The sequence below is a fragment of the Acipenser ruthenus genome, chromosome 29 (assembly GCF_902713425.1).
Source record: "Acipenser ruthenus chromosome 29, fAciRut3.2 maternal haplotype, whole genome shotgun sequence".
Classification (NCBI taxonomy): Eukaryota; Metazoa; Chordata; class Actinopteri; order Acipenseriformes; family Acipenseridae; genus Acipenser; species Acipenser ruthenus.
This window is the reverse complement of record NC_081217.1, coordinates 7,461,433-7,476,119: the sequence shown is the minus strand read 5'-3', so window position 1 is coordinate 7,476,119 and position 14,687 is coordinate 7,461,433. Positions and strand designations below refer to the sequence as shown.

Below are 14,687 nucleotides of genomic sequence, written 5' to 3'. Positions count from 1 at the left end.
TACAAGCATTCTAGCTTACTGGTTGCCATGGTGAGACAAATGGGTTGCTGAGAGGGACAGAGAAAGAGTGCGTTCAGCCACCAGGTTTGCAGGGTTGTGGATAAAATGGGAAAAATGGGGAGGGGAGGGGGTCACATGACAGGATGCAGGATTTAAAGGGAAAATTGGAAGAGGGTTGTAGCGGTAGTATGCAGTCAGTGTACTCACGAACTGTAGGAAAACATGACCAAGTGTGTGCTGAGGATGAGGCTCTGGCTGTAAACACGACTCCAGGCTGGCCAAGAACTCCTTGTGAACTTCAAGAATGTCTTCAATGTTGGAAAACAGAATCTGAAATAGGAAGGCAGAAAAAATGGCCATTTGTGAAGCACTTATTAAGGAAACAGTTTACAGTGGCAAGCTCTGCACTGGAAGCTCTTCACGTCCGGGCTTCCCAAAGCAAGAGAGCTTAAATACAATGTGTGTACTGTCTTCCATAGCTCTTTCTACACTACATGTGAAAACACAATTCTGTATCAGGAATATTCACACTGCAGGGTGTTACTAAGCCATGAAACCTTTACAAAAATATACAGCATTAGGATATGCAGCGTGTATAAGAAGTTAATATACTGTATGTATGATGTCGTGTATTATAAGAGCTGTCATTTCTCACAGTTCAGATCCACTGTTCTCCTGCCCAAACTGCACAAAACGACATCTTTTATATAATAATTGACACCGTAGGGCTCCCGAGTGGCACATCCGCCCAGAGTGCAGGATGCACCCTATAGCTTGGAGATCGCCGGTTCGAATCCATGGTATGCCATTGCTGACCATGGATGGGAGTTCCCAGGGGGCGGTGCATAATTGTCCAAGCCCTGCCCGGGCGGGGTAGGGGTTTGGTCAGCTGTGGCTGGCCGGGCAGCATGTATGCAATTCAGAACTGTGTGGTCCTCCGACGCTGTAAATTCTGGATATGGCTGCATGGCGGGCTTGCAGAGTGAAAAAAAAGCAGGTTGAATAATAATTTGACATTCCAAATTGGGAGAAAATTGGAAAATGAATAAAAAACAATCGTTCAAAAAAAATGAAATAATAATAATTGCCACCCTATACACAATGTATGAACATATAATATATTGGTAATGCAGTACAATACTGTAGCACTGCTTTAAAAGGATTCAAACTGCAATAGCAGTACTATAGGGACAAGAGCATCTTGTAATCTCTTTACGTACGTGGGTGACAAAATGTGTTACAGTAGCATCTAAAACCTTTGGCACTGAAAGCCTTTACTTTTTACCAATGCAGGGAATTCTCAGAGTACATAGTGTTTAACAGCTTCAGGCAAAGTTTGTGAACAGGACAATTTTGAATCTACAACCTGTTCAACTAAACATCTGGCAGACAAGAAGACCAGTTGCACTATATAGAACTATGCCCCTGGGTTATGGCGTGAAGTTGCATTTTTTTTTTTAAGATAATAAAAAGCATACCACCCAGGATCACCAGTAACCATCTGCCGGTGTGTGGATCAAGAGGATATATTGCTCTGCCTTTCAAGGCAGTGGTACAGTACATACAAAGCTATATATTTAGACATTCAGTTCTCTTAAATTAGACAGTTGTTTTCACCTTGACATTTTCCTCAGAGATACATTGCTGGTCAGCTGGAGTCTGGCGAATCCTACAGAGAAAGGCCTGGGGAAAAGAAAGAGAGGTCTTAGTTATCTTAAAAGTATTTGCACTCGGTCAAGTCAGGTAATACAAATAGGATTTAATTTCAAGACAAAAGCCTCAAGGGTACAACATTGCAATCAGAATAATAACCTCTGACTTCAGCGACGGATGTGCATTGTATACTTCTGTCATGAAGTGGCTCATCCTTCCTGGTGCTTTAATGAGCAAAGACCCTGTCAACTGGAGAACATTGCCATGCTACCTATGCTACCTATGCATTTTACCTGTACAGGACCATTTGGTCCAGTATTACTAATCAACTGGATCCTTTTTTAACAATATCGGTGGTTGCAAGGGACTGAGGCAATATCATAAAACTTAGATATTCTCTGAAGGCAGTTCATTTGCTTTGTAAAGTTTTACCTGCTCTAGACACTGGACCAGATTCTCAAAGCTTAAAATAAAAGATCTAGAGGGATCTAATTGAAAGAAGGGTGTTAATAGTTCAGAGTTAACACATTTAAAAAGTGTCAGAGGTTTGGAGTCCTGGCCACATACAGATGAATGTTGTAGTAATTCATTTAAAAACAGCATTCTAATGGAGAGATTAATCTCATTGCTTCTCTCTGACTCATTGCTTACAAAGATTCCCACTAAGTTCAAGTTTAAGTGTGTTTATGAAATCGAACAGTGTTAAAGGTTTGGAGTCCTTTCCATGTACAGATTAATGTTGTAGTAATCCATTTAAAAAGTAACTGCACTCCAATGGAGAGATTAATCTCATATGGCTGACTCATTGCTTCCCAATAAATTCAAGTTTAAGTGTATTTATGAAATCGAACAGAATCTAACTTCCCTGACTGAGCCTTGTACAACATTCTCTTTTGGGTCCTATTTTTGAAGAGGTTCAATCTAGTGGGCTATACCCTATAGCATATCTCTATATACAAGGTAGAACCAGATTGTAATGGTGTCCGTCGCATATGAAAAACCATACTGGGTAATAGAAAGGTTTTACAGCACACGTCATAACACCTGCACGGTCCAATGTGAATTTGCCATACTGTCTTTCGCACACACTGCACATGGAATGGATCTTAATGCTGTTGCAATTACAGTGCAGCTTTTAATCGGATGCCAGGTCCTTTGTTTTTCTGCACTAAACCATCAACATGCTCATTATGTGGAAAACATTCATTAAAAAAACAAAATAATTTCAAACAACTTGCTTTACTTGCTAAATGCTTAGAGCAGATTATTTCCAGTCCTTAAAGGCATCTGAATGCAGTTATTGGGCTTTCCTAGTAAGTCAACAGTGACAACTGTTTACTGTGATAGAATGCATTCAATATTATCAGGGGATACAGTTCCTGGTAATTTAATAAGATCATCTCAATGTGTGTGTGCATCAACAAAGAAAAGTAAAATAAAAAAGGACCCCAATCTTTTACCCATGGTAAGTGGAGAACAGACAGAAAGTAAGGTTTTTATCATCCCTAAAAAGACTTACACAGGCAGGATTTTATAATGCAGGGGATTTACGTTTGATCGGCAATGCTTGAGGAAGCCTGACGCCTTACCCACAGCTTTAATTCCAGAGAATTTGATTTCTAGAAATCCAGTTTTAGGCAAGTTCACCTTTGTACTTCTTTTTTAACAGCTACTTTACTGTACATTGCTTAACTCCAGAAAACAGCTAAAGCACTTCGAACTTCTCTCAACAGCTCTGGGGCCAGTTGTTTGTTTTATTCTTCAGCTAACACCAGCCTCTGAACATCTCAGCAGCTCTTTAACTCCTAATTAAAGGAGAGAAAGGGGGATCTGGATCTCCTCAAGGTGGAAGATAAGTTAATTAGGTGAGGAAGGCAGTGATCAGTGCTTCAGGTCTACTAGTCTGATGGTCGTTTGTAACCATACGGTTAGGGATTCATGTTAAAACAAATAAATAAATAAAAAATAAACCTTTTGCATCCATGACGGTGGGACCCTTCAATTGGGATTTACCAACATGTCTACATTTGAGGTCAGTATGATAAAGAGATTCAAGTTAAAGTTCCAGCAGCGACTGGGCAACAGTTTATGTTTGCCCCAGCTCTGGCACCTCTCTGACAAGTCATTCAGGTGCCGTTTTGCATTCAGAGCAGACAGGAGGAAGGAGCCGCTGAATTGAAAAGATCCCCTGTTGTTCTCTCCAATAAAAGAGCGCAGTAATGGGATGATCGAACTCTACAGGAAGCTCCAGTGAGAGAACAAAGCTATATAAACAATATTAGAACAAGCCCCTTCTAAAACACCCTTGCACAACCATCTCCCGTTTGGGCCTTTATCTTCTCCCCCCTCCAAAAGATGTCTAGGTGGTTTAGATGTATGTGACAATGGGCTTACAGAAAAGCGCAGAACTTCCACAACTTTGATTTGGTCTTCCTTCCTGAGGCCATTCAGGACAGAAAATTAAAACAAGCTGAAGAACTATTTGAAACATCACCGATACACAAGCCAAAGTAAACACTGAAGAAAAAGAAAAGAAGATAAAGACATTGGTTCTACACAGAAAAAAGTGGTGAACTTTCGAAGACATTGTCTTACGCTAAAAGACCTATTTAAATTTTCTTACAGATTAAAAAATAAATAAAAAATTGGAAACGCAATACCAGTACTAGCTGGCTGCCCAACAACAGATGATTGTAAGTCAATGGCAATGCCGATGTTCCATTACTGTATTTAGAAACAATTATCTAGTTAAGATGGAAAAAGAGCTAGACCTTGCTGATAATATTCAATCTCACCCCCCGAAGAGGTGGACCTCATCTGACGTATTCAGAGAGCCTCAGTCAGAAATACTGTAAGTCCATACCCTTTTCATTAGCAATAAGCACACACAAGCTCTTATATGAGCTGTCTTGGCAGGGACACAGTCATATTTTGTTCTTAGTAAATCAATAAACAAACAAACTCCAGACATCAATTTTGTATCCATGCAGCAATTCCAGGAGACTGTAGTTTCTCCACCCGAGCCAGTGAATTAAACACAGTTCACCTGAGGGACCTCTGCTAAGCCTCAATAAAGCACAGGCTGATTAGACCAAAAGTGACTTAGCTTCAAAACACAGGGGAGTTCGAAGAATGTACTCTGGTGGTCTCAGCTCGCATTACCCTCACACTAATGTGAATGTAATGCTGTGGTTTAACCTCAGAAAAGACAGTGAGAAAACAATATAACAATAATCCAAAGCCAGCCCTGTAGAGATAATTCAACTGAGGTAGGATCTTTAGTGCTTTACTGTACTACGATGAGTATACAGTGTATATATACATACTCCAGGAAACACAGCTAGCCTGGCTGAGTGTATTTGCCAAACTTAACACTGCATAAGGCCACACTTGCCAATAGTCAATTTCAATGTCCCTCTGTACTGTATGTTACATTCCCCATATTTAACCTAGTTATGTCCTGTTCTGTCAGAGAAAAGTTGTGACATAACAACAAGGTACCAAAGTGTGGCATTAATAGAGGATGTGCAATTCTAATCCAGCTTTACTATGACTGAAAATAGTCTGTGTAACAAAGCTGCTCAGTTTGCTGCCAAACAGAACAAATAAAGTGTGAGACTGAACTTTCAACACGATTAGACAGCAAGCACACAGAAAAGTCCCCACCCCGCAGATCTCTGTTTAGACTTGAGTCAATCTAAGGGTGGCGGGTGAAAGTTTACTGTACTAAGGTGTCCCTAAACCCTTCTGCACTTCTGTAAACCGGTTTTGACTCAACACTACCACTGCATATTATTAATGTAAAATACAACCCTTCCAGTTCCAGTTTAATAAGTGAGATGCCAGCAACCAGCCCACCCATACATGAGACAACATGCACAGCATGGTATCTAAACAATCCCATTAAATGGCCTTGGCTTAGTGCATCACCTTCTTGACCTCACACAAGCAGCAGTTCAGTTCTCTGATGCTGGGCTGTTGCAGCCATTGACAAAGGCAGAAGAAACCAAAACAAGACTAATTAACTACCATTAGTAAACATCCTAGGGTAGAATCACATCCACACTTTACGTGTTCTTTCTGCTGACAGGATAATGAGGCGAGAGGGGGAGCAGAAGGTAGGAATTAGACAAACCTGCAGCTAATTGGAAAGCATGTCCCACCCACCTAAGCATTTTAAAGCTTGTTAGGGAATCTGAATTGTCGCAGTTGAGATCTCTGCAGCTATCACCAAACGTTAGAAGCTGTAGGTAATAAAATCCTGCCACTTAAATTCACAGACAAATACACAAAGTGTAAGTGACAGAGAATATAACAATTTCTATATCCAATATTGCCTCTAAAATTAGAAAGGATTTTATTAATTAATTTATTTTTAAGTTAAAAATCACAAGATGGAACTTTTTTTTTTCTTTTAAACTTCATGAATACTTGCTTGATTTAAGTTATGAACTTATGAATAAGTCACAGTTTTCTGTATCCCACCCAGAATACTGTGTAGTTATTGTTTTTAGATGATTTAGATGTTTTTTGATAAGCATGCAAGTGTTGCCCTACCCCCATGTGACAATGTGCCATGCTTTGAAAAGTGAAGTTCAACCAGTTTAGGATTCTGTGTGATTAAAAGGACCATGAATCGATACATTCTGCATTACATACATGTTTTTTTTATAATTATTAATACACATCCATACGATTTGTGTTGTTTGCAATGAATAGTTTAATGTAATGCTAGTTTACATTTTATGCACATAACAATGCTATGGTACTTTGTCAAAGCCATCTTCCAAATTTGCCCACAAACTAGACAAGCCCCTTCCCCAATGAAAGCTGTCAGTCACATGTCAATGAACACATTTCACTGAATTAACCTACACAAAGAGATTGTATTCAGTCTATCTGACTCTATAATGCAAAGGGTTTTTCTGTACAGTCTATGAGTCCACTGCCAGAACACTGGACGCCTCTCATCTAAAAGCTATAATAAGGAAGGAAAATCTCCATTACAATAAGCTAGCTTTTAAAGACAACAATTGCTGGTAAATTAGCCAACCCACACAGTCTTTACTAAAAAAAAAAACCTGACATACGCTCTGCACGCTTCTCCAGTTTCTAATAATATGCACTTAAAGTACAAATTATCCTCCTATACAGTCACTATAACACTTCAATTGTATTCTCCTTTAAGAAAATGCAATTGACCTTTACAGAGATCCATCTTAATGTTATATTAATTTAAACAGGCTTTATTTATAAAGACGAAACCATAACTTTCCAAAGCTCCATACTTTTCCAGAAGGGTAGTGTTTAATCAGTGACTCACAATACCAATATATTTATTTTACATGGGAGAATTGTAATGTTACACAGAGACCAAAGTCTAATTTTCAGGGATATCAAGTGTACTCAGTATAATAACTTTACACTGAAATGTCACCCACTCTCCATTGTTAAAGCAGGGTAATTGGGTGCCTGTGTGCGTAATGGGAAAGTGCGTTTATTATGGAAAGCAATGTCAAAGTGGTTTTTTTATGCAGAAGATAGATATCAGTGACAACTTGAGACAAATCAAGGCCATGCAACATCAACATGTTACTTTGAAAGAGAGATCAGCATGTGATCCAGCAGGACAGACTTGCTATCTATCTGACCCTGTTTTCCCTGAATCGTCCCAGTGTTGAGGAAGGGGTCCCAGGAATTCAGCATACCTTCCCAGAACACTAAATGCCAGTACCATAAATTGAGCACAAATGAGAAAAATCAGGATACAAATACAATATTATTGCAATAGACACACAAAATTCATTGGTTGTCAATACTATAGTAGTAATATTATCAATGATTCCCATTGGATGAATATAGGGTTTCTATAGAACTTTTCAACTTTTAACAGCCCCCCTTCCATTCGGAGGTCCCAGTTTTTCATACATCAGAGGTGACAACCCTAGACAAACTATGTTTAAATGTCTACATTGTACAAGCCAGCGGAAATTAATTATATGTGTGGTCCAGTGGTTAAAGAAAAGGGCTTGTAACCAGGAGGTCCCCGGTTCAAATCCCACCTCAGCCACTGACTCATTGTGTGACCCTGAGCAAGTCACTTAACCTCCTTGTGCTCCGTCTTTCGGGTGAGACGTAATTGTAAGTGACTCTGCAGCTGATGCATAGTTCACACACCCTAGTCTCTGTAAGTCGCCTTGGATAAAGGCGTCTGCTAAATAAACAAATAATAATAATAATAATAATTAAAAAAAGCATCACTCAGTGCTGTACGACTGGCACTGCTGTCTGTCAAAACTAAAACCACCACAGACTTTCATTTGCTGGAAAACAATGCAATCAGACACTACAATAAGGATTCTCCATCTGTACTGTGTAGAGTCTAGATGCACTTCTAGCTGGAGGCAGCATGTCCTTGTTTTGCACCCAAAACCTAAGATTGTAAAGAAAAATCATGAACTAGGCGACTTCGATATGTCTTCGGCTTTGTGTATACTTGTAATTTGGCCTATTCACAATGAACAAAGTCAATGTAAAAGAAGTCTGTTTTCAAACTGATTGTTTCCTATCGGAGTTAATCACTTCCTGGCTCTACGATCAATAGCATTTCCCTTATGTTATCCAAATCAAAGGAAACGCAAAGAAACACATGACATATCAAACACACGAACTGCAGTCAAGTAGATCTGTTGGCACAACTCGCAAGGACTATGGGCCAACCAATAAACTCATCTCAGTCTGTCAGTTTAATAAAGTTGGTACGGCTCCAGGTGCTGGAGCAGCTGTCGCAATAAAAAAATAATGTAGAGCTCTTTAAGGATCAACCAAAGCAATTCACTGTGGATGTTGACATCCCATTGAGTTGTATATGAAAATGATTTGTATTTTCAAATGATCTTATTTGTTTAGTTAAGTTCAATTTATATTAAATTCAGTTTGCATGTCCTGATTAGCGTTTTATACCAAGATGACTGTCGCCTTGACCCTCGCATTGTCTCGACAGGCTTCAGACTGCCAGCTTTTGGGAAGTGGCTAAAAAGGAAATACAGTGATATTTTCCATTCTTCTAACTCTTCCCTGTTTCAGGCACAGTATAATCTATTTGTATTGGTTTTTTGTGTTGATAGCTTCCTTGAATTGTTCATTATCACAGAAGCAATGTGACACTTTACAGCAAGGCAATTACTCATTGTAAGTATTTAGGAAATTAATTTTTATTGTGTTCACTATAATGAATTTATATAGATCACTTGGGAGGAATATAATACAAAAAAATATTACTTCTAATTGTCTCAAACCACTGTTAGATTAACAACGACACACGGTATATATTTTCTATACTTTCTGCTATCCGTAATTAGAACTAATAAAGCATTAAAGAATATGGTTACATATTTACATTCTGTATTTGTTATAATTTGTTACTGCAATATCAGGATGCCAATACTAATAGAGTGTTTAGGAAATATGAAAGCCAATGATTTGAAAATAACAGAAGATTTGAAAAGTGAAACAGACAAACCAAACTGGATATCTTCTAATCAAAGATGTCCGTACTAGTGTCACATTTGTCAGTACAACAAACAGTTATTATAATGGTGTTTAACAGATGAAGTCCTCATAAATTATTATTTTTTGAAAATAAAAACACATATCTGTGTATTCATGTTGTTATACAGTAACTTACAGTTCCCAGTGACTGTTTAAATCTGTAATATAAACGTAAAATATGCTTTGCAGCAACTCTTGTTATTGATCTTTGCCTTAGACTTTTTTTGAAGTTGCTAAATTTGCTAAACTTCATATCGCGTTTCCCCACCAAGTTCTTGTTCCTTATTGCAAGTCTGCAGTCTGCTTACTGCTGTCCGACTTCAGTTTCAGTCTGACCGCCTGTACTGCACACTGGAACCCGCTTGTGGGTGTGATGGAGAGGAGGAAGCCGTCCACAGCTTTGAGTGAAATCTGTCATGTCAAAATCGAATTGTTCATCTCCGTGAGCCGAATGATCGGGTCTCCCATTCACCCATCATTGTTAAAGTGAGTGATTATTGCAAATGTGTTGTGGCCCATCATAATGAGCCTCTATAGACTTCCAAATCTGAACAGCATGTATCTAATCATGGCATGCAGATGGCTTTCACAAAGAACAACAGCCTGGTCTTATTTCAGTCCTATTTCATGTCCTGTACTGTAACCCAAGATCAACTCATTTAGAGGGAACACCATGCAACCAAGCTGTCCTTGTGATTAAAACAAAAGTCATCTGCTAAGCAAAACCATTGCAATCCATACTATACATAAAGTATTGTTGTATTTCTTAGTGCAGTAAAAAAAACTTGGTGGTCCGTGAATGATAACTGTGCAGTAAGCCTTGCAGCTCTCTGATATCTTATTATTTCATGATAACCGACAAACCACACACACAACTCTTACTCAATATCTCTGAATTCTAATCAGCCCCATCAGCTCTGACACTGTATCCTCTGTGGCCCCATAACACAAATAAAAGGAGAGAGATTATACATTTCTAACTCTTGTTGCCAACTGTATAAATGGGTAATTGTATGTAAAAATAATGTGATATCTTGTAACAATTGTAAGTCGCCCTGGATAAGGGCGTCGGCTAAGAAATAAATAATAATAAAAACAGGGATTTGTCGTGAGGTCTCGAGTTTGTTTTTTTACAAGTCTTCCTAAGGCTTATAACAATAATCTCACCATATTGTCTCTGCTCTGTTTAAGCACGAAGGATGTTCTGTGTATAGTCACCACTTTGAGCTACAGTAGAAGCATATAAATTCATTTACTTTGGCTAAAAGCAGTGAGTGCGGATTACCCAGACGGTCAAGGATCACACAAACATCAACTCACTGAAACCCCTAATGCATTTCACACTGTACACTCCAAATACAATCTGGGTTTGATTTGTGGTGGTTTGTTGGAGAAAAGATGGAGGGGGCCTTGGATGGGTCTCTTTAGCCAACATCTGTGCTGGCTTACTAAATTGGAAGCTTAACAGTTGTGTGGGTTTCCTGCATGCTAATATTAGTCTGACCACCACATGAACCTAAAAAAATAAACCATTCTTTCTACATTTGTTTCTTCTGACAGGACTTGCAAATTAAGTACTGATTTCCAGACAACGAACTTCAAAACGCACAGATTGTCCACGCCATATGCTTGTGTAAGAGTTAACTGTGTGAAGAATATGTAACTGCATCAACATCTTTCTACTTATTTAGGTTTATAATGATTATATATTATAACAGTGCCTTTTAAACTACTGGGAAACCTTTTTAATATCACTTCAAAAGGAACTGGGCAAAAATAATGACAATAAACAGAGTTTACTTAATCAGTTCACCATTGATACGGCAAAATCTGAATTGAAACACAGTGTTGATGCAACAAATACACCTTGTAACGCCTCTGTGATAAACTTTCAGAATGTATTGCATTTTATTGAATATATGTTCCATAAATCAGCTTTCATTCATGGTCTTTGCAACCCTCAAGGATTTGCCCCATTAGTTTTGGCCATTGAAGAGTGACGTATTTACCAGTGTTCAAGATAAAATGTATTGGTATACAAAATCGTACAGTCTGACCTTTACCCTCTTCTCAATAACTTATGATACCCCAAGGTACTGCGCCAAACCAGAATACTGACTTTTGACAGCCTACCAATTAACACACATTGATGGATTCTGATAGGCTTATAGTACAAGGCTGTTCTCGTGACATCAAGCAAGCCACAAAGCCATGATACACGGTCATTCCTTGGGCAATAAATGGTCCAAGGCCATGGTCATCAATGGAGCGTCAATCATTCTTACCATGCCTGTCCATGGTCAATCCAGACATTAAGCCAATGATCAGAGCAATGAGGTTATTCAATGTCAAAGTGGATGCAGATTTGTTAGAATGTCATGTGCATTAGTCATCAATAAGCGTTACATTCCACAAAAATAACCAAGCAAAACATGATCAAAATCATTCCCAATGTAAATCATTTGAAGATTAGACCATTTGTTTATCCTGGAAGCATCAATAACATATTAAAAGGTGCAATGTGATGATGGAAATGAAATGCATGCATTCATTTTAAGCCCTTTATAGGAGGCTGTGTGATCCAGTGGTTAAAGAAAAGGGCTTGTAACCAGGAGGTCCCCAGTTCAAATCCCACCTCAGCCACTGACTCATTGTATGACCCTGAGCAAGTCACTTAACCTCCTTGTGCTCCGTCTTTCGGGTGAGACATAATTGTAAGTGACTCTGCAGCTGATGCATAGTTCACACACCCTAGTCTCTGTAAGTCGCCTTGGATAAAGGCACTGCTAAATAAACAAATAATAATAATAATAATAATATGAAGGACTGTGCTATATACAGTACTGTACAGTGGTATTAACAATATGGTATGTCACAACCACAACGAAGGCAAAGCGTACATACTGTACCTCAATGTCACAATATTTTCATTTTCTGAAAGCTCACGTGAATGTTTGCTGAATTTGCGGATCCAGACATCTGTATCAGCTGCATTCAAGGTGTTAGTATCTCTAATAGACCATAAAATCACTCACCACATGTTAGACACTGCACTCAGCATATTTGTTATAGCTCTCAAATCTACATACACTATTGAATTAAATAATGTATTTATTAGTATAACACACCTAGATTATCCATAACACTAAAACACACTGAAGGTGGCACTAGCCAAAATGTTTGTTAGCTTGACTTAGTCTCCTAATTTAACACAAACAAACAAACAAACAATCACCATAAAACAGACAGATCAAGTAATTGTAGGTTTGTACCAGTTGTCTACTTTATATGGCAGGAGTTGAAAAGGGCTAATGACTGTTAATAACTGTCATACAGGGATTGACTAGACCTTGGTCGTGAACATGTGCCCTTTTGATCTGACTGTTTGCAGGTCTCATACTGGAGATGGGAGGTATATATAAAGCTTTTGTTCCACTAGTTCTTAAAGCAACATGGATCAGTTCCAGGACTACAACTAAAAAAGCAGCTTTAAAATGTACAACTGAACACTGATGCCAAGTGCACCGACACTGACTAAACAGCTGAAAAACAAGAACGAAGAAAGGGGAAGTCTGGTATTTATATACCAGGCAGACATCCTCATATCACGTGCAAGTGAGAAGTCACATTTCTGATCTTACAAAACTCACAAACTTTGGGGGATTAATACGAAAAAGCAGAAGCGAGAAGCTGGGGAAAAAAGATTTTCACACCCTCGCTCACGAGTGAATGTTATTAGGCCCTAACCCATTTGGTATCAAGGCAGTGCAGCCAGTAGTCTGAAACTCTTTCAAAACAGAGACAGAATCCATTATTAAAGTGTCAGCTGTAAGCTTTCTCTCAGACTGACCCAGAAGCATCTATTTAACATTAAAGCAAACCTCCCTGTGCTCCTTCTGTACTGAGTCTAGTGCCTGGAGGATGAAATAATCCAAATGGCATGCTTTTATATCAAGTGTTTACTGTATATTAACAGCCTAAAGCACAAAACAAACTTTTTTTTTTTTTTTTAATACTGGGATAATGTTCTACAGGGTTTGGCCACTTTATTAGGAAGCATTTGTGCGTAACATGTGCCAGTGTTACGCACAAATTACATGATGTATAGTGTTCTATATGCAATAAATGCATGCAATATTCAACATTCAATGATCATGGATAATGTACCATAATTGTGTGTTAATTATTAGTAGTAGTAGTAGTAGTAGTAGTAGTAGTAGTATTTTTTACAAGTAACTTTCTTTTAGGAGCCTATCTGTTCAGAAATGATTTACCAGATAATTAACAAAATAAAAACTATGCTTAAACACAGGAAGCTGCTTTGCTTTTAGATCTTACAATGGGTACAGTCTAGTGCATTGCAGCAGCTGTTTAAAAGTTGTCGGTGAAAGTGTGGGCCTCTTCAATGTGTGGGTGAGCTCTTAACAGGTTACAGTCATAAAGAACACTTGTGAAAGTTGAGTGCAATCACTAAAAACTCAGTAAACTGAAAAGGAGCCTTTTCCATGAACTGAGCATTACATAAAGAAGCAGAGAAGCCAAGAAGTCTCCAGCAGAGACCTGCTTTTTCACGATTAGTATCACAACATGAAATTACATTCAGTGGACATGAACTGAATCATTCAAATAATAAAATCTGTCAGCCTATTGCAATTCAGACTAAATTAGGCTGTCTTTATAGTATTATTTAAAAATCCAGGTAAACATTGCTATCCATAATCAATACTAGACTTGTAAAAGTTACAGTAATTTAAAAAGTCACAATAATTGTTTTTCTTAAAGTGAATCACATTTTTACTATTACAATCGGCTGACTGAACCATATTTCAGTGAACATTTTATGGGCAGCACCCACTTACTGCTAGTGTTACTTTTTTCCAAATAGGAACCGATTCTGTGACAAATTCAGGCACTTTAACTGCAGCGATTGCTAAATGGGCTTAAACTTGACAAAGTATGCATGTGTAATAACAGTGAAAACCTTCAATGTGATTTGCAGACAGGGCTATTAAACCTCTGCTGAGGGGTTGACATATATGGTTGACATACTGGTGAAAGGCATCAGTAACCATTAAGAAGTATTAGTTTGGAGCTTGTGCTGCCACCTTCATGCTCGAACATCAATGTTGCTGAAAACTGAAGGTTGGAGGTGCTCAGAACACACGTGAATGGTGCACCTGATTTTAATCGTGGAAGCAAGTGGAATAAGTTACTTAATACTGATATAATCTTTACTGGTGGCTTACAGATAAATCAGTTATGTTAAAACTGTGTGAACAGGATATTTATCTACCACAAAGGTAAACAAAAAAAAAATAAAATGCTTACACCCTACTTTTGACCTCCGAGATGAAAAATACCAGCTCACCATGATGGCCACTATCTGTCGGTCCCCTAAAATTAAGAAGAGCACCCTCTGTTATGAACCGCACTCTGTCAAATACCATTTCACTCAGTCCTTTAGGTATTTGTAAGATGAACAG

At 38.4% G+C, this 14,687-nt stretch overlaps 1 protein-coding gene across 1 annotated transcript in view; it reads right to left on the bottom strand.

Annotated features, from left to right (window-relative positions):
- The window catches only part of LOC117431194 (phosphatidylinositol 3,4,5-trisphosphate-dependent Rac exchanger 1 protein-like), a 110,856-nt gene that overhangs the window by 78,420 nt on the left and 17,749 nt on the right, over positions 1–14,687 (bottom strand). The window contains exons 2-3 of the mRNA XM_059003467.1: positions 1,618–1,683; positions 208–330 (exon numbers count right to left, since the gene is read on the bottom strand). Coding sequence (XP_058859450.1) covers positions 208–330; positions 1,618–1,683 — 189 coding nt within the window. The remainder of the gene's footprint in view (positions 1–207; positions 331–1,617; positions 1,684–14,687) is intronic.